The sequence below is a fragment of the Rhipicephalus microplus genome, chromosome 2, assembly GCF_043290135.1.
Source record: "Rhipicephalus microplus isolate Deutch F79 chromosome 2, USDA_Rmic, whole genome shotgun sequence".
Taxonomy (NCBI): domain Eukaryota; kingdom Metazoa; phylum Arthropoda; class Arachnida; order Ixodida; family Ixodidae; genus Rhipicephalus; species Rhipicephalus microplus.
In genome coordinates, this window is record NC_134701.1 from 33,829,524 (window position 1) to 33,849,833 (window position 20,310).

Here is a 20,310-nt window from a genome sequence, read left to right on the forward strand (position 1 = left end):
CCGTCAGGTTCACATACTCATCATATTCACACAACGTAAGTGTATTTTCACTAAAGATGCAAACAGGCCTGTCCAGTCTTTCCCGTTTGCATGACTGCCTGCTCATCTTTATGACACAAATTCTACCTCAGTTTCCTCAATCAGATGCATTATTTCTACCACTAGCTATCTCGTACTCGCATTATCTCACCTCGTTCACGCCATGCCTTAAGTGTTGCTCGCCCTCGAGCCAACAGTGTCACCTTCTCGTCTTCCTTTTTCTCACGCATCATTGTGAACTGTAATGGCCTTCTCTACACCGTCTTTGCCCTCACCAATCCAGAAGCATTCACTGAAGCTCAAAGAGCTCATTTTTCTTGTAAGCCACCCCTTATGCAATGCCACCATTTGCTATTTTAAAGATATGAAAGGCAAGTGAACTGAAAGTGAAACTTCCTTTTTAATAGCAGCTTCGCGTGATGATTATCCCTACTGAAACGTTCCGTATGAAATCTTACGGAAAATATATGGACTCCGTAACATTTCCTTATGCTACATAAGGAAAAATTATGGAGTTTTATGGAAATATACGGAAGTTGTATGGCATTTACGGAAAGCTTCTTATGGAGTATAAGGAAGGATAAGGAAATTGTATGGCGTATACGGAAATCTTTTTATGGAGTATACGGAAAGATAAGGAAAATGTATGGCATATATGGAACGCTTTTTATGGAGTATATGGAAGGATAAAGAAAGATAAGGAAACTTATGGAGCACACAGAGAGTTCATGATGGAAGATATGGAAGGATAAGGAAAGTGTAAGGAGTGTACAGAGGCTTTCATAAGGAAAATGCAGAATGTAAGGTCTTACGGAAATATACAGATTTTGTAAGGTGCTTACGGAAATGTGCAATAGTGTATGAAAGGCATGTGGATTGTTGCAAAAATGTGGAAACTCTACAGTTAATGTCACATCTTAAGCAGGAAATCCGAGCTCTATAAAGTTAAAAATGAATGCACAGTGAAATATATAGTACAAAAGAATAACGCAGGCTAGTCTGTGTTGTCAGTCACCGCTGTTCACCCTTTTCCAGAATGAATACAACTTCTGCAGATGACCAGGTGCTAAAGTATGTCACACGGAAAATGTGTCATTCACAAGGAATGACAATAACTGTAATTTTACTTGCATGCTGTCACACGAAAACAAATCAAGCAAAAAAGCATAACTTCAAGGGCTCGTTTTTTGGTAGAAACAATATTATTAAGAACTAAATTCAATGTGCATTAACTTGTCAATATTAATGAAACTGTTCTCATTAACATTGGCAAAGAGAAATGTCATTTTAAAATATCGACCATGAGCTTAGCTCTCCTGAGCACCGACAAAAGAAATGAAAATCTATGGAAACTAATTGCATGTAGCCTAAAAATAATTTTTTATTGATAGTATGTGCTCCTACAATATAAATACAGCTATACACAACTTGCCACAGCTTCACGACAGAAACGAGGTAGGGGCAGAGGCAGTGGTCAGAAAAATAATTAAGTATGAGAGCACAACTGATATGTACAAACACATAATGGTGCTTATCACTGATGCACGGATGGTCGATGGAGCTGGGTCGTTTTGAGCTTTTCAAAAGCATTGTTTCAGACCACCATGCAGATTACGCTTCAATTGTAGTGCCACATAAGACACAACTTATGGGCCAGATTTAATGAATAAGAAGATTATAGGTTAAACAAATGCTTTAAAATATATCATATCATGGCTGCATGGACGCATACAAGCGATGTAAAGCGCAATAAAGTGAGGACGCATGAGCTTCTCTTGATGCTTCAGTTCTACATAGATGCTTCAACTGTGCTGCAAAGAAATTTAACCAATGTCTGTGTGTGCAACATTGTCCATTTTAAACTATCTACATGTATATATAAAATTCCTACTGCGACTTAAGCTACGTAGCCCTTCATAACTCTTCCTTTTATTAAGGGCAATTTTTCAAACAATCAACATTATTCATTTTCTGTCTGATGACTTCGTGCCCGCAATTCTTGGTTTGGCTCGATCACAATTGTGCAGCCCTTATTTTGGAGGAATCAAAAAACACCAACCAATATATATTTTAGAACTGCTTCTCGGTGATATTGCCTTCCCTCAACTGCCACAGCTTGAGATGAGTCATATAGCAAGTCTCGCGCATACCTAGGGCCTACCCTTGAAGAAACTGGTCCGGCTGTGAAATGCTCAGTTTTTTCTCAAATAAATTTTTTGGTTTGAGTTTTCTCACTTCTCGAGTCCCTTCACAATCAAGCAGACCCATTGTTCCCCTTAGTCCTTAATTTTGTTATATTATGAAATGAATAAAAATATAATAATGAAAATAAAAAAATACTAATAACTGTTGCGCAAAAAACACAGTCCCACATACGTACTTGAACGCAATATTGCTTTTATTTTGTTTTAGAACCTAAGGCATTAGAAAAGATAGCAGTACAATAAAAACGTTGAAAAAAAAACAAAAAAAATTAAACTTGGCGCGACTCGAACCTGCGCCGCTCAGTTGAGCTCGCGTACGTGAACTGAGTGCGTTAGCTTGGTAAGCTATTCGAGCTGAAGGTAGCACGTGAGTTTAGGTTATGTATATAAATTTGCTTTTTACACGCTATGTGTTGGCATATTTATGTACGATATGCGATCCTATCTATTGTTGTGTGCATATGTTTTGGGATTGTATATACGTCACATGCTTTTCGCATGTCTTTCAACTATAGATTGCTGCCCCGCCGCGGATGAAAACAAGTATTTTTACACCCACACACAAGCTTGAGCAGTTGAAGGTTGTTTCCCGGGGCTCTCTTGCGATTGAGTCGGCCACCACAGGGAATTAGAGTGATACGCCATTAATCCCTGCATCTAGCTGTATTCCACTTAGTAGCTCTATCGCTTGATGACAAATCGAGCGTGGGGCGCGACGCTATTGCGCACGACCATGCCTCGCGTAGCGGTGACATCAGCTGATTGCGCCGGCCGCCTTGCTTCGATTTGCTTCAGAGCACAGAAATGTCATACCTTGAAAGATTGCGTATTGCACTATGTCAAAATGTTACTGCTTTGTAGCCATCCTATGATTCATTGAGAATTGATAACTCTGATATCACTACTGTAGAGCTTTGCGTCGGCGACACGCACCGAACGTGAAACCGCACTACGTCTGTCGTAGAAGCAGTAGGAGGCTGTCGTCTGCTAGAACAAAAACAAAACAAAGACCTGCGAAAATATTCATAAGTTGTAACTTGTTTTTTGAATAACCGTTTATCACTTTTAAAGTTATTTTGCCAGATAACATAAATTTTTTTCAGTTTATAGCAGCGACAGATGTTTTTTTTTATTTTTCTCACACAGATATCCAAGTCAAAGACATTCACAGCTAAAGCCACATGTTGTTTGTCTTCTTTGTTTTTGTGGGCATGCCGTTTCGGTGCGTGTCTCATGTGTTCGCGCTGCTACACACGAGAGCACGAAATGTTAAATTTACGCAAGGAAGCGCCGTTCCTCGTTCGTGTGATGTGCTAAGATTGCGCCCTATTCCCGCGGTTGTCCGAGTGCGGATCAAGTGCGAGTCGTCCAAGGAATCCGTGGGTTGGGCGGGCGCTCGAAGGACTCCGAGGTGACGGCTGACGCCTGTGGTCGCTTCCCTCAGGACAGTGTGAAAGAAACTAAAGGTAAGGCGGACATTTTTTTATGTAGACCAAGTATGCCACTCAGTGCAAGTGTGTGTTGCTGCACTCGAACGAGGCGTCGTGAAACGGCAAGTTTACGCGCCTTTGCGAGTGTGGTTGCCGATTCGCTTTGACAACGCTAACGCCCGCAGAGCCATGGCGCATCGGCGCGGCCTTACTGGAGCTAAATCAAGACAACTGCGGCAACATGCATGTGTATGGTGATCGATTTTTTCATATGTGCAATGTAGTGAGGAAGACGCACGCGGCGCTTGCTACAATGTTGATTAAACGAAGCCTGCAGTGCCATTTGATGCAAAGCAGCATTTTGTTTACGTTCGCGGGCGATACAATTTGTAACTTGGCTCGATTCACCTAGCCAACCGCCTAAGTGGGTTGATTAGCATACGTTCACGTTAGAGCGTTATTATGCCCCTAAACAGTGGCTTGTGCTTGTTAAAAGATATAATGTGTGTGTCTAGTGTAGAGAGAGAGAGGTGTTCGTGCAATCTGCATGTGTACCTGCAAGACGCCTTTGCTTGTAACTAATAATGTACCGGCCAGCACCTACATTATACGCCTGACTTAGAAGAAAACTTGCATGCACAATGTGAGATTTTGTAATCTGCCAGAGTTGCTTTTTATAAAATAATACACTGCCAGCATGTTCAAAATTAAAACTAGCCCCAAACACCGCACGACTGTACCGGGCTGAGCCACCAGCGGGAGTGTTTTTCCAGCCACACCTTTTACATGTGCCAGTGATATCATGCTGTGACGTACCTCGGTAGGGGCCTATCGCTGCATACTTTATGTGAATGAGGGTCCTGTTAGTGAAAGCAGGCATTGTTGATTTCGTAACTTGTTCATGCCGAACTGGACCTTCATTTGCACAAGTTGTCTGACTGATATTCAGGCGAACTTTTGTGTAATAAATTATACAGTTGGCAGTCTGTGCTTGCCCCATACTGTTGTTACTGGTGTTTCTTGTTGTTACTTTGCACTGCTCATTACTACTCACCTACACAAACTAGCCTATCTTGCCGCTGTTTTGGACAAGATGCAGCAGGCAAGTGCGATAGTGTTCATAACTCTAAATTTTCGAGCAAAATTTATCGTTTCATATTCAGTTAGTTGCATTCATATCAGTACATTATAAGAAATCATTGATTAAACATGAATCCGTGTTCCTTCACATAATGCTCACAACTTTTATATCAAATTGAATGGTGTTTATAAAAAACATGGGTTTTAGCTAAACTTCAAGCTCTTTTCTCGAAGAGCTGACAAAACGCTATTGCATGCTTACTTGCCATTAATTGGACTGTGTTCGAAATACATTGCAATTCTTCACCGGACTACTAGTACACTTCACATTGGGGAACATTTATTAACCTTGGATTGATTAATTAGGAACGGAAAGAAAGAAGTGGCAGGCTGGGATATTTGATATTGGCATTCGTTTTGCTACCCAGCGCATTATCATGCAAACTTCCTATAGAGTGGGTATGCGTCTTGCATGTGTGTCTGTAAACCAAGAACTTTGGCTAAAACTATATTTGTCTTACAAATGGTTGCAGGACTGTAGAGGCTGTAGGGCTGCTTAGGAATGGTGGAATCCCTGGACATGTGTTCAACCTTGCTGCATCAGCTCCTTGGTGTTTTCACGGCATCTTTACAGGTGTGTTGGGTGAGTAAAGCAAGCAGGTTTCAACACAAGAAAAAGTATAATATGGCAGCACCTTTTGTGCGTGCCTTACATCCCAAGTATATCAAATATTTATCTTGCACCTTGTGGCCTGTAATTTTTAAAGAGACACTTCGTTTTGCTTTATATTTCAGTTTTGATGCTTCGACAGCAATGTATTTGTGTTTGACAGCAAGTGTTCTTGAACGAATAACTGATCTCAATAATGACAAAACACCCTTCATACTTGGTCCATAGCATAAGCTAGCACTTACCCGTAGCAGATTCAATTATTCATTTTTTGCTGGGATGATAATGGGCAAGTAGCAAAGGCAAGTTCAGATTGGAGTGGTCGGTGACGTCTGTTTAGGCTCTGCCATATTGCTTTGCAACCAGAGTTACTTGTGGCCACATATACAATGAAGCCACATGACGTGCATTCTAAATGAGATTACCATATCACATTTCACTGCATCTCAGTATGTGCCAAACAAATGCAGATATCATTAGCTTGCCACTATAAAGGGATCCTAAACCAACACAAGGTTGAAATTTAGTCGTGGTGTTGCAGCTGTGTATGACTCTACAATGGATACACAGCCGTGACAATTTGTCTATATGTTGTCGCAATAGTAATGTTACACACATTGTACGATACAACAGAGGTCCTCGCTTATTTCGCTTTTTTTCGCTATGCTTCTTTCTTGTCTCTTCTTACCATGTGCTCCTCCTCATTGTACAAGGAGCAAGAGCAGTGGGCATACAAACACGTATTTAAAACAAATGTTGTAAGGTGACCACTGAGAAGCTGAACACTTCCAAAAGGCTCAAAGAGGTAAAGGTATTGTTTCTAGCTACTTTTTGGGCACCCATAGCTAGTTGTGTAGCTGCAGTTAAAAAATAAGTTAAATGTTAAAAATTAATTGGAGATGGTTTGGCGCCCATAATTGCAGTTACATACAGAACTAGGTTTCAATTCATAAGCAAAATCTGTTTACTCTAAATCAATCCTAATGATATCTGAAATTCAGGAAATATTCTCAGAAAAGCTCAGGAAAAGGCTAAGTGGTTGCCCCTTGAATTTGAAGGAGATACCCTTCTTCTAAAAGGTCAATAGACAGTCTAGTAGTCTCGATATTACATTCACTATAAAATATTCTGGTGTGGTGCTTTTCATGCATGTTATAATAAGAGGGGTTTTTAATAGAACTGTTGTCACTTTGCCCTGCATTGCTGAAATTGTTCACATAGTTATAATACATTAATCACTTTATGCCTCTTGATTTTATGCAAATGGTTTGCTTACCCAGTCGGTTTAACTTGATTTGGATAAAATCATCATTGCTCTAAAATTTTTTTACTATACAGCAGGTTTATTTTTAAAATACGCGACCATTGATGTGAACGCAGTTGGTGGCGTGCTTGATTAATCCTTCACTATCACCACTCTAACTACACCTGCTACAGTGCATAGTGTGACAAAAGAATGGTACTTAACATTACTGGCAGCATACACTTTTATGTCTCAAAATAGGTTAATAAGCCTGGTAAAAATGTGTGTACGTTTTTTTTCCGCTCCAACTAAATATTCTGGTCTACTCAAAGTAGCTTCCACTCTTTTAAGTTGCTCAAACTTTCAGGAGTTCAAAAGAAGTATCAATGCCATATACTTTTTGTCAGCCTACTCACCACTCTAATAATGAGAATTACCCGACAACATTACCCAGTAAAATAAAGGGATGTTGTAAAAAGTAATGTCAATTCAATTGTCAAAAAACATTGCCAAGTTACGTTTTTGTTCACTTTTCTTTTCACAGTTTTGTTAAACTTACTTTTGATAACATCCCCTATAGTTTGTTTGGCATCATTTTCTGCTAGTTCTCATTATAATGTGTTCAACAAAGACAACAAATCCTTAAATTTATAGTTCTTTCCTTTACTCATGAATCTGAAACAGTGAATCTCAGTAATCTTAGCGGTGTGTGACTTGTTTTTTTTTTTTGATCAGTTGTGCATGTGTTCAAGTACATGCATTCAGGCGGGATGGCGAACTATTGCCTCCTCCTGTGACTAGCAGATTTTCTGAGAACGAACAGATGCATAATGCTGCCAAAGAAGTATAGGGATATTGGAAGTAATCGTAACGTAATTGCAATCGTAATGTAATTGCCAGTAGGCAAAAAAAAGGGTGTCCCACACTCGCCATAATGGTAACAGGCAGCGCTGACTGACTCTTCCATGTATAAATGCACATATATACCGTACAAAATGGAAGAGGGATAGCCGCCATGGTAGCTCAGTTGATAGAGCATCGGACATGTTATTCGAAGTTCGCAGGCTCGATCCCTGTACAGGGCAGGTTATCTTTTTTTTTCCTGCCCCGCCACGGTGGTCTAGTGGCTAAGGTACTCGGCTGCTGACCCGCAGGTCGCGGATTCGAATCCCGGCTGTGGCGGCTGCATTTCCGATGGAGGCGGATATGTTGTAGGCCCATGTAGTCAGATTTCGGTGCACGTTAAAGAACCCCAGGTGGTCAAAATTTCCGGAGCCATGCACTACGGCGTCTCTCATAATCATATGGTGGTTTTGGGACGTTAAACCCCACAAATCAATCAATATCTTTTTTTCCTTCTACTTTTCTTTCTTCACAATTACAACACTTCTATTCTTCTTGAAGATTTTCTGGAGTAAAAAAGGTACCTTATAATCTGAAGAGGCAAACAGAATGTGCCAGTGTACGAGTTAGCTCTTGTAGTGGTTACAAGTAAGATATGTTTTGAAGAATAAATCATTCTGCCACTTGCCAAAAGGATGGCTACAGGACATGGCGCTGGATGCACTTTGTTATTTTTGAATCAAGCTATCTTGTATTCTATTTTTATAAATTACATGGGATACACATGATGGTATCACACACTTTAACGCCACAAAGATTATGCAGCGAACAATGTTATAAATGCGAAATTGCATAAGGATAAGGTGAAAACTGCACCCTCAACGAGAATGTACAGAAAGCACAGGGTGCAGGCGTTTCCTTCTGCCCGTGCTTTTCAAGTGCGAGCTGTTTTCACCTCGTTCTGACCAACTAACTAAATTGAGATGTGTTGTTATGGTGCAAGAGGATGCTCCACGGGAAACTAGGTTTGTCTCAAAGTCTGTGTGTGTCTTTCAACTTATATGGTGCCCGGTTCAAGAGTTCATGCAGACCAGATCGTGTAAAACAGGACCGTGTAAAATGGACCGTGTAAATAAAATAAAATGGACCATGTAAATAAACAGGATCGTGTAAAATGTCGTTTTCGTGTGCAACTGTAGTTGTGGTTGTGCTGAATGACCTTTCTTTATATACACTACATAACAAACTTGATTCTTTAGAGTCGAGTGCATCTTCGGATCGATTGTAAAAGTTTGCATATGCGAGGCCTCAAGTTTTCTAAGAAATTCCTTAGTGTGCCACGAGGAAATGTGTGTTCAGCGAAAATTTGTATATCATGATATACAACTCTTAAAGCCTCGTCTACAACTTTATGCAGGTTGACCTTGAGCAGAAAACGAGGAGCGGCAGCAGCCCCCAGAAAAGAGCAAACACCCTCCAAGCTCCCGAATCTCTCTTCGACAGGAACAGCAAGGTCACTGTGTGGCATTGAAAACCATTGCAAGGAGTGCCTTATCAGTACACTGTGCTGCTCTTTCATCGCAGAAGACGAAGTTGACCACTCCAGAGGAACTTCACGCTGTGTATTGTGAGTGCTTCAGTGGTTTTGTTTTTGTCCAGCCAGCAGTTAAGAAATCATGTGTCAGATTCAGCCAGGATGGCTAGAGGGAGTCGGGCAGGCATGTTTGGACATTTGTCTAGCCAAGTAGTGCCAACTTTCGCACTGGTCCTGTTGCAGTTACTGCCACAATCACAGAAGCTACGTCACCTCTCTAAATGTACAGATGTGTCGGGGAAGATTAGCTGCATTAGGTTTTTCTATAACTGATAGCTGCCAACATTCTTCATTATACAGGAGTTTTGTTCCTCACTTATGGGTCTAAAGCCCTCTACAGAAAAAATGCAACACGTCTACTTCCAGAAGACTCCAAGGCCCTACTTGTAGGTTTTTTCGGCTTGTATCATAAGCACCTCGTTTGGGGTACATGAACATTTTATAAACATGTACCGCGAAAACTTTGGGTGGCTGGTCGTTTTGTCGTTATCTTGTTCCTCGCAGTATTCTTAAGCATGTTGTGCATTACGTTGTCAATCTGGTTCATGTGCATAGAACACATTACGAAGTTTCAGGCTACAGTATAAAAAGCCTGGAAGCAAGCTATCAATAATTTTTAACAGAGTTGCTTAATCTGATACATGATACATCACTAAACTTTTGTGCGTATTCATCAATGTAAGCTCGTCTTAGTGTTATCCAAAAATAAGATGTGAGTCGACAGATGGAAACATCTAGTGGGGTAATCACGGTGAACAGTAGAAGTGCTTCAGACAGGCTGGCCGATATTGCGATAGGAGGACCTATTCTTTAGAAGTCACCTTGTAATCCTTGGCGTGTTAGTTTAAATGGGGTCGGTAATGACATCATCTTTTGGTATAGGCGTGTGTGCCTGTTGGAAATGTTTGTCTGAAAAAAAAACCTATAACGCAGAAGAGTGCAGCCCTTGCTTCTTTTCAAGTTAGGTTGCGCTGATGCAAAGTGTTCTCCTGTCAGAGGTTGGGGGTAAGGGAAGCAAAAAAAAGATAAATGATAGAAAAGAAAAAAAAGAAGAAAGAAAAGGGGAATGCAAAGTAAAAGTAGTGCTACACTGCTCCTAGTTTGCATCCCCCCTTTTCTTCTTCTTTTTTCCCTTGTTTTCTTTTTTCACCTTTTTTGTTACATTTGCATTGTCCCATCTAGTGCATGAATCAATGACACATGGCTTTGCTATAGCAAAGATGCCTATGTGGTATTGGATTGAACAGTGCATTGTACTTCATTGAGTTAATTACAGACTGATCAGCCTTGCAATAAGTGCTTCCTGTCTATCACCACACATGTTCAATTGAAAAGTTTGTGCTTCGCTCTTAGTATGCTGGTATACAGCTTGTGTCTTGGACTACTCAAAATGAGTGTTATTTACTGCTGTTTATGGTAATGAATTTATCCAACATGAAAATATCTTGCCTTGTGAACTTTGTCGGACCTGCCTTTCTTTTTCTTTCCTATGCAGGCATTGTATGTGAGGGAGGCAGTAACACAGAGGTGATAGCTTGAGCTTTGGAAGAATAAATGCTGGCAGTGAGGCAATTACGCATCAAACATCCCAGCCATTTTGCCAACCGTCCTAAATGTGTTTTGAAAAAAAATATTGTGCTCGTTTACTGTATTTTTCTGAAAACAGCAAAATGCTAAAGTATATCGCAGAGAACAAAATATTAGGCCACGTTGGTGCCTTCTGGACTTCCCAGGATGTCGTCTGGGTGTTGTTTGTAAAAAGTAAAGTGTTTCAAAAATACTGCCTCTTCTACACCAAATTCGGTCTTGGTATTAAGTAAAGGTGATTGTGTGTAGTGCATGAAGCTCAGTAATATTAGTGCAATTTTTTCGCAACATCAAAAGCAAGGAAGCAGTTCTCTTTATATGGCAAGTTATATGATTACACTTTGTCTTAAAGTAGAAATGAATATTTGAAGTTTTCTTATGATGGCTGTTTTCTGCATTTGATGTACGACAGCTTCCATTCCGAAGTTCCCCATGGCCCTCAATAGGAGACTTCAAAAATCATTTTCCTCATTTAAACAAAAATTGTAATGATAACACTTGCCATGTAACAAGAACTGTTTATTTGCTTTCAACTTACATATAAAAGTAATTTTCAATTAGACAAACACACAGCTCAAATTGCATCTCAATGTGGACAAAAACGATTATATAGTGATATTTGTAATCTGGACCTAACATTATTTTTTTCGTAAAATATATCTTCTGTGCAGTGAGTATTTGTGGCTCAAATATTCATACAAAATGCAGTATTGCCATATAAGAAATGCAAACGATAAAGAGTTTGGCTGAATTCTTCAAAGCCTATGTAGCTAAAAAATTGCACTAATGTTACTTGACTTCAAATACTTTAAGAAGCATCTTTACTTAATATGTAGATCAAATTTGATAAGGCAAGAAAAAGCGGTACTTTGAAATTTTTCTCACAAATAACACCCACACGACATTCTGCGAAATTCTGAAGGTACCCACGTGACCACTACTTTTTTCTCTTGAAAACACTTCTGCAAATAACTATTTTCAGAAGAGTAAATTACCATCATTTTTTAAACTATACATCTGTGATGGTCGCCAGGCAGTATGGCTTGTATGTTTGGTGTAGAATAGCCCAGTGCAAAAAACAACAAAATGATGAGCATCCTTTGACGCTCGGGCAATTTCGAAAGCATTTGCTTGTTAGCAGCAATTCAGTTAAGCCCTTGTCTTTATGCTTAGGCCCAGAAACAAAACACAAGTAACTAAAGTAGTCCTAAGAGTCATATAGTCTCACTGTTCCAAGGCTTGAGGAGCCTAATTTAGTGCAAGCTTCACCATTTTTTAAAAATTCAGATTGAACCAACAGGTTTTGGAGGCACAGTGCATTTTCAGCTAACTTGTTTCACACCAGTTACTTTGATAAAAAGCGGAAAGTAGAGGTAAAAATACCATTTTAAGGGCATTGTAGGTAATAACAAAAAGGACTGCTTTCTTTTTTTGTGTGGTTCTTTGCCTGAACGCTGTGCTTTTTGTGGTATAGTTCATTGTGTATTGAACATAGGCCTTAAAAACTAACATTAGCCATGTTGAGGTCGATTTCTTGGTTATAGTCATAGTAGCCATAAAAATAATTATGACTTCAAACTTGATTGTTCTTTTGAAGATTTTTTCCTTGCATAATGATATTTGAGAGTCTTAGTCAATTTTGTTATAAGAAAACGTGATGTCATAATAGGGTCCCTTTTTGTAGAGTTGTTCAGTTCTACCTTACCTTTTACATTCCTAATAGAGCAGTTATTTTCAATATCGGTATTTAAAATGGAATGAGCATGCTGTATGTAGTAAGGTGTAAGCACTTACAGATAGCACATGCACCCAACTTTTCTGTTGGCAGTTTTTTCTGTTATTCTTGATTTATATGTGGGGTTTCACGTCCGAAAACTACTATATGACTATGAGAGACGCCGTAGTGGAAGGCACTGGAAACTTCGACCACTTGGGGTTCTTTAACGTACACCCAAATCTGAGAACACATGCCTACAGCATTTCTGCCTCCATCGGAAAGGGAGCCGGGGTTTTATACCGCGACTTGCGGGTCAGCTGCCGAATTTCTGTTACTCTTGCTCCCCTATACGTGTGAAGTTCGGTTATAGTTATCTGGCTTGCACAGATTTTTAATGGCACCTGCTTGGTCCTGCTTGCTTTCATGGTGATTTTAACCTTCATAAGTTGCATAGGTTTAACTCTCAAAATTGTTCAAGATGCCAATTTTGTGCACAAACTGTATAGTATAAAGGCAGCAGATGTGCATGCACACACTAATAAATGAACATTGAGAGCTTTCACTTGCATTTCCTAAAGTTTTACTGTGCAGGAAGCGTTTAAATCATAATTTCATAAGGACATATTAATCGATTATCTCTACCATTGAAAATCGTGACAACCTAGTTATTTTCACTGTGATAAGCATGCTGTTTTTTTTGATGTGGCAGAACTAATTTATACACTCATTCCTTCTATTATTCACATATGCATAACATGAAGGATTGTGTGCCTTAAATTTTCAGTTTCATTCTGTGTGTTATATTTCTTGTGCATGTAAACTATTGTGCTAACATCGGTCTCTGACATTATTTGTGCCAATTATTTTCATTTCCAGGTGCCTATGAAGGACACATAAGTTCTATCGTAGTGACCTTCGAAATTTACAGTGGTGCCGGAGCCTCAAGCAGCATTTCGCCGATCTCCACAAGGCATTCATGAGATAAACACAGCGCCACACTTTCACAGTGCTATGATTATTATTTATGTTTAAACATTTCGTTCTAAAATTGCTGTTACATTGTGCCACCATCCTGTGGCTTAGGTGGAGCTCGTGAAATTGCGGTGCAGTCACCTCAATTGTGTACGATCAACACTGCAATGTCACTATTCACAGCTGGAGCATACAGACAAATAAAAAAACATATTGTTTTTAGCAGGGCTGATGTGTATGATAATGCTTCTCTATTCATAATAATAACTTTATAAGTTCTTTAAGTCTTGCATAGAACACTGCATAAATGTGTTTCAATGTAACCACCATTTATGATCGCTAGCATGTTTAGTAGTTTTGTAATGTATTTTATTTAAAAGGTAATTTTGCTTCCGCATCACGACAATTAGTACGATGCCGATGATTCAATCCCTCAACATGCACATTGAAAAAATATTGTGATTTGTACACAGTATTGCATGTACTCAAGATGTGGACGTCTATTCAATTTACACAATATATTGCTTTGCACTAGATTCAGACGTAACATGCACACATTTCAGTTTTTCCGCATGATACGTCTTTCCATAAGATGCGGAGTCCGCATCATACGTCTTATGCGGAGTCCGCATCATACGTCTTCCATATTCCAATAATTCCGTATGTGAGGTCTCCGCATCTTACGGAACGTTTCAGTAGGGATGCTGCGCAGTTTTGTCAAGGATAATATATAATTAGTAATTTCACTATTCAAGAGTATATTCGCCGTCAGAAATTGAAATCACAGTCATGTGATAGGACAATTCAGCAGGTAAGATCGCATATCTTAGTGCTGTAAGTCGGAAGCCAGCAGTTGCATCTCACTTTGACCTCCCATTTTTTTTCCTGACTGTTAAGAAAAAAAACAAAAAAATTGTTAACATTTCGCATGTGAGGTGGGACACACTGTGAGCCAATCATAGCGGTTAAATACAAGTTTATTTACTTAGGCACCAATGCATTTTGAGCAGCATCTCCCGGCAAGCCGCTGCACTCTGGGAGATATTTTAGGAGCAGTATTTCTCTCCACAAAGACGCAGTGGCACGGAGTGGGTCAAATAACTTCTCCAACCTGAAAGTGGTAGCACTGACATCGAGGCTCGCTCCCCAATGCGTAGAGCATTCCCGTAACGTTCCATTTTTCATTTTTTGTGTGTTTGCACATCAACCGGCCAAATATTCAGGAGGTTAGAGTGTAGTTGTGCAAAGCTTGACAGGGTCAAGCCGGTGGCACTTGAGCTCGTCGTGATGCAGCGCGTAAATGACTACGCTGGCGCCTATTCGCAATGTGCATAGACAGCCGCGCCACCCAGTGGAGTCCAGGAGCACGCATCCGAGGAGGGCTAAAAGATGTAAAAAATTGCAGCATATCCAGGGAATGAATAATGATGAGTGGGGCGAAGCATCCGTGAATCTGTCCGTGCTTCCGTCAGTGCGTCGATACGTTCGCACGTGCACCCGTTTTTGCGTCCATCCGTCAGTGCGTCCATGCGCCAGTCCATCCGTTCGTGTGCCCGTATATGCGTCCGTCCGTCCATCTAGTGAACACTTCAAGTACCACCATCTCGCTTCTTTTAATGATACATTCATCATATACAAGAACCACCATCCAGTGAACAATCCAAGTACCTAACGAGAGTATATACCGCATTTCTGCTGTCAGCGCTTTGATAACACTTAGAGCGTGATAACAACGCCATGCCACATTTTTTGTAACATGTGAACATGCGGATATGTTCACGAAGGTGGGTATGTGCCACTAGTATGGGGGTATTTGCCACAGGTTACCCATTACGAAAACGGGAGACCCACAAGCCACGCCATAAGGAGCTTCTCCCCTAAAAAAACAAAGGACTCCTAAGTTTCGCCTTTGAGAGTTCAATGCGACAGCGATATCTTGTCACTAAGCGTACTTCATCCACTTACTGCACACTCTTTAACGTATAATGTGATTCGAGAAGTTTAAATAGGTTCAGGACCATATGAAGGTTTGAAGGCTGACCAAAGTTTTCCGCTACGTAGATGATTTTTTAGTTGTTTTGCTCAAGGAAGAAGCAGGCCTACAATCACTAATGTTGGAAGTGGTAAACAAATTTTGAGAATATTTCTAGCCAAAGTTTTAACGCATGAGTTACCAGTGGGGTGGGTCATTAGGTTTCTCGATGTAAAACTTAAATTTGATGCAGATTGTTGAATCTCGTCCAGGGACTGACAAGGCCAAGGGTCCAACGGGCAAACAACAGCGTTTATTGCCGAAGCGTACGACTGGGGTTACATCACGGGAATGGAAGACAGTGCTTTGAGCGTTACCATTTAAGCACTAGTGGGCGCATGCGCACTAACGACAGTTCGGTTATCAGGTGTGCTATCGCGAACACCACACTTCCTCTGCTTTTATTCGGAAGCTAATAGTTCACGTTCCCTCTCAGAACCAATCAGGCGGTCGGCGATTTCGTAGCGGGTAGCGCCGATCCAGGTCGCCTCGAGAAGTGTCTGTCAGCAACGTCGGTGGTGAAGGCGAAACCCTAGCTGCAGGCAATGAAGGTGCTGGCTCCGGTTCGGTGTCACTCTGTGGCCACACGTAGAAACCGTCGTCTTGCGCGACGTCTTCGGCAAGCCCTGCCGTGCCTTGAAGTAGCTGGTTCTTGTGGCGCCGCCACTCGAAGCATCCTGAAGATGTCGACGCTCGTACCCTGAAAGACACTGGTCCACTTTGAGCCATCACCACAGCTGGTACCCATTTGGGCTGTCCCCTGTAATTTCGTGCAAGTACATGATCACCAACACTCACGTCACGCACACGACACTGTCGGTTCACCGTCTGTCTGAACTGATTGTAAGCCACCCTTTCCCCCACGGCGGGTTTGAGTACATCGAGGCGGGTGCGCAAACGTCGCCCCAACAACAAGTTGGCTGGTGCCTCGTGTGTCGTAGCGTGGGGCGTGTTGCGATAAGCGAGCAGAAACTTGTTGAGCTTTACCTTCATAGGTTGATGCACGTCATCCTTTTTTAGCGCGTTCTTCAGGGTCTGTACGAAACGCTCCGCAAGTCCATTGGTGCTGGGATTGTAGGGGGCTGTTTGCACGTGTCGGCAACCCATCTCCCTTACAAACTGCTTGAACTCCTCTGACGTGAACTGTGGGCCGTTATCCGACACGATTGTCTCAGGGAACCCAAAACGAGCGAAAACATCTCGTAAGCACTCAATTGTTGCATCTGCAGTAGTTGAACGCATCATAAAAACTTCGGGCCACTTCGAGTGAGCATCGACCACTATAAGAAACATTGACTGTTGAAATGGTCCTGCAAAATCTATATGTATGCGCTGCCACGGCGCTGAGGGCCAGGCCCAAGGGTGCAACGGAGCTTTGCAAGGGGCACTGCGCTGTTCTTGGCAATCTGTACATGACTGCACCATACGCTCAAGGTCCCCCTCGATGGACGGCCACCAGACGTAACTACGCGCAAGCGCCTTGCTGCGAACTATACCTGGGTGACCCTCGTGTAATTCGGCCAGAACTGCTCTCTGCAGCTTTGCGGGAATGACTACCCGCGTTCCCAGCAAAATGCATCCTCCATGCAATGTCAGTTGATTGCGTCTGGCGAAGTATTGTTTCAGTCTATGGTCATTGACAAATATTGGCCAGCCTGTGCTTATGCACTCTTTTACTTTCGCCAGATCGTTATCCTGCTCTGTGGCATGGGCAATTCCCTTGCTCGACACTGGTAGGGAGGCCAGCCGCAATGAATAGAAAGTCTCTTCCGACTCCTGCGTTTCGTCTTTCACACATGGTAGCGGCAAACGGGAGCAAAAATCGGCTTCTGCGTTATCGGCTGATTTTCTAAAAAGAAGGTCGTATCTGTATGCCGACAACGTCACAGCCCACCGCTGTAGGCGCGCAGCCGCGATAGGCGGAATACCTGTTGTTGGCCCCAAAATTTGCTGTAAGGGTTTATGATCAGTGATTAAAGTGAATGCGCGGCCATAAATATAGCAGTGAAACTTTTTTATGCCAAAGATTATGGCCAGCGCCTCTTTTTCAAGCTGGCTATATTTCTTCTCTGCCTCGGAAAGCGTGCGCGAAGCAAAAGCAACTGGCCTAGACTTCCCGTCCTCAAAAACATGGGAGAGCACTGCACCTACCCCATACTGCGATGCGTCACAGGCCAGCTTTAATGGCCTATCCGGGTCGTAGTGGGCCAGCACCTGCGGCGATGACAGCATTCTTTTAACTTCGTTGAACGCGTCTCGGCAGCAGTCGTCCCAACACCAAGGAGCGTCTTTCCGTAAAAGCTGGTAAAAAGGCACAGCCATTGTTGAAAGATTAGGCACAAACTTTCCATAATAATTAACGACACCCAGGAAGGACTGCAGTTGCTGCTTGTTTGTCGGTGCGGCAGCGTTTATGACTGCTTCAACTTTCTCTGGTGACGCAGATATTCCTGCTGCAGTAATTTTGTGCCCCAGGTAACAGAGCTCATTTTGAAAGAACGCGCATTTTTCTTTCTTTATTTTGACGCCTCGCTCCAGCAACCGTTTCAAGAGTGCGTCTAGGTTTACCAGGTGTTCTTCAGCGTTTCTTCCTGTGACTAAGATGTCATCGAGATAACAACAAACTCCGTTTAGGCCCTTCAGCATTGTGTCCATTATTTTCTGAAAAATACCTGGTGCTGACGCTATTCCGAAAGGTAGCCTGTTGACTGCAAACAGCCCTTTCCGCGTGTTCAAAGTCAAGTACTTCTTCGACTCTTCTGACATGAGTACTTGTTGGTATGCCCTGTTAAGGTCGATCTTACTAAAGTGCATTCCCCCGGCCAACGCAGCTAATAGGTCATCAATTTTAGGTAGCGGGTAGTGTGTGATGTCCAGAGAGGGGTTTATCGTTGTCTTATAATCCCCACAGAGACGTATGCTTCCATCTTTTTTTATCACTGGCACGGCGGGCGTGGCATATTCTGATGTATTCACGGGTGTGAGTATTCCCAGCTGCACCAATTTTTCTATCTCTGCTTCTACTGCTGACTGCAGTGCGAATGGCACATTGCGTGCCTTCAGGAACCTCGGCCGGTGATCGGCTTTGAAGAACAGCTCGGCCCTTTCGTCTGTGATAGCGCCTAGCTCATCCTTAAACAGCATTTTGTATTTTTCGAGCAACGATTCTAGCCTTTCCTTCGTTCGCGAGGACAAGTCGAACACTGACCTTGAGACGTGGTTGAGGCCCCAATCTGGTTCCAGTTTAGCCGTACTGTGCGCAGCCATTCACGCCCTAGCAGTGGTGGTCCTGCTTGATCGACGAGGTAGAGTGGTAGTTTCGCCGTCTGCTCCCCGTGCTGCACCTTGACGACCGCCACGCCGCAAGGTTGGACGAGTGCTCCGGTATAGGTGCGCAGGACGATGTCTGTTGGTCCGCATCTGGCTGAAGGGAACTGCTGCTTGAACTGCTTGTAAGGCATGATAGACACCGCGGCTCCCGTGTCAAGTTCCATTTCCACCAGTGCTCCATCTATTTTCAGTCCCACAAAAATAGGAGTGCGGCCGGACGCCACTTGTTCCGAAACGCCTATGGGTGGCACCTGCGTGACCACTTTCAGCGTTTTCACTCTCCGTTTCTGCTGATACCCGCCACAATATTGCCCGTTGCTGCGACAGGCCCTTTGAATATGCCCTTTCTTTCCACACTTATAGCACGTATTATTAACGTGAGGGCATACTGAATGAGTGTGGCTCGGAGAACCGCAGCGATAACAAGCCAGTCGCTGCTTACCGGAAATCGCTTGCGCCTCGTACAAATCAGCAGGGTCATAATTGCATTCTCCCTCCATTTTGTGCAGCTGTGTGGCCACTGACTCTACGACTCTAGTCTCGGCAACATTCTTCCGGGCCGCTTCCATGGCCAGGGCGCGCTCGACTGCTTTCGGGAACGTCAGTTTGTCGTCCTCGGTAAAGAGTACTCGCTGCACGTCCTCTCGCAGTAGTCCACAGACAAAACGATCCCGCAGCGCTTCGTCCAAATTTGCTCCAAACTGACAACTCTGGGACAACTTCCGAAGTTCAGCAACATATTCGGGCAGAGACTCGCCTTCGTGCTGTGCTCTGCGGTAAAACTTTGCTCGTTCCCCGATTATGGACGGCTTTGGGGCAAGATGTGCATCCAAGAGGCTCTTCAGTTGCTCGAAACTTTTTCCCGATGGTAGGTCCGGTGCAGCCAACGACTTCAGCAACCCATACGTACGCGGTCCGATGATGCTGAGGAATGCGTGTACCTTGTCGCTGTCGGGAACCTTGTTGACAATCAGAAAAGAGGTCAACCTCTCCTTGTATGCCGTCCAGTCGCTTGCAGTAACGTCGAATGACTCCATCTGGCCCAGCTGCCCTCTGCTCACCATCTGGCCCAGCTGCTCACCAGACCGCATTGTCGCTTCTTCACCACACTGCTCGCTACTCTTCATTTTTCATCCCATCCTCGTCGCCAGTGTTGAATCTCGTCCAGGGACTGACAAGGCCAAGGGTCCAACGGGCAAACAACAGCGTTTATTGCCGAAGCGTACGACTGGGGTTACATCACGGGAATGGAAGACAGTGCTTTGAGCGTTACCATTTAAGCACTAGTGGGCGCATGCGCACTAACGACAGTTCGGTTATCAGGTGTGCTATCGCGAACACCACACAGATAACATATGCTGGAAGTATGAGCCACAAGCCAGCAAGCCTTCGCAAGCACAAGGTTGAATGAGCATGAGTATGACGTGAAGAACACAACAGCAGTCACCTTGGCATCCATTGTAAGGATTGTGGCTGCACAACGCAGTTGCGCGACACTGAGGTCCTTGCCAGGCACAAAAAATGAAAACAAGGGAGATAATGGAAGTGGCTGAGATTGCACGCCTGAAA

At 42.8% G+C, this 20,310-nt stretch overlaps 1 protein-coding gene across 1 annotated transcript; it reads right to left on the bottom strand.

Annotated features, from left to right (window-relative positions):
- Window positions 1-15,843: 15,843 nt before the first annotated feature.
- Window positions 15,844-19,868, bottom strand: LOC142788732 (uncharacterized). The gene is made up of 2 exons (XM_075884973.1): window positions 18,620-19,868; window positions 15,844-16,634 (listed from the first exon to the last, which is right to left on the bottom strand). The coding sequence occupies exons 1-2, from the start codon at window positions 19,866-19,868 to the stop codon at window positions 15,844-15,846; spliced, it is 2,040 nt and encodes a 679-aa protein (XP_075741088.1).
- Between the last annotated feature and the right edge of the window lie 442 nt (window positions 19,869-20,310).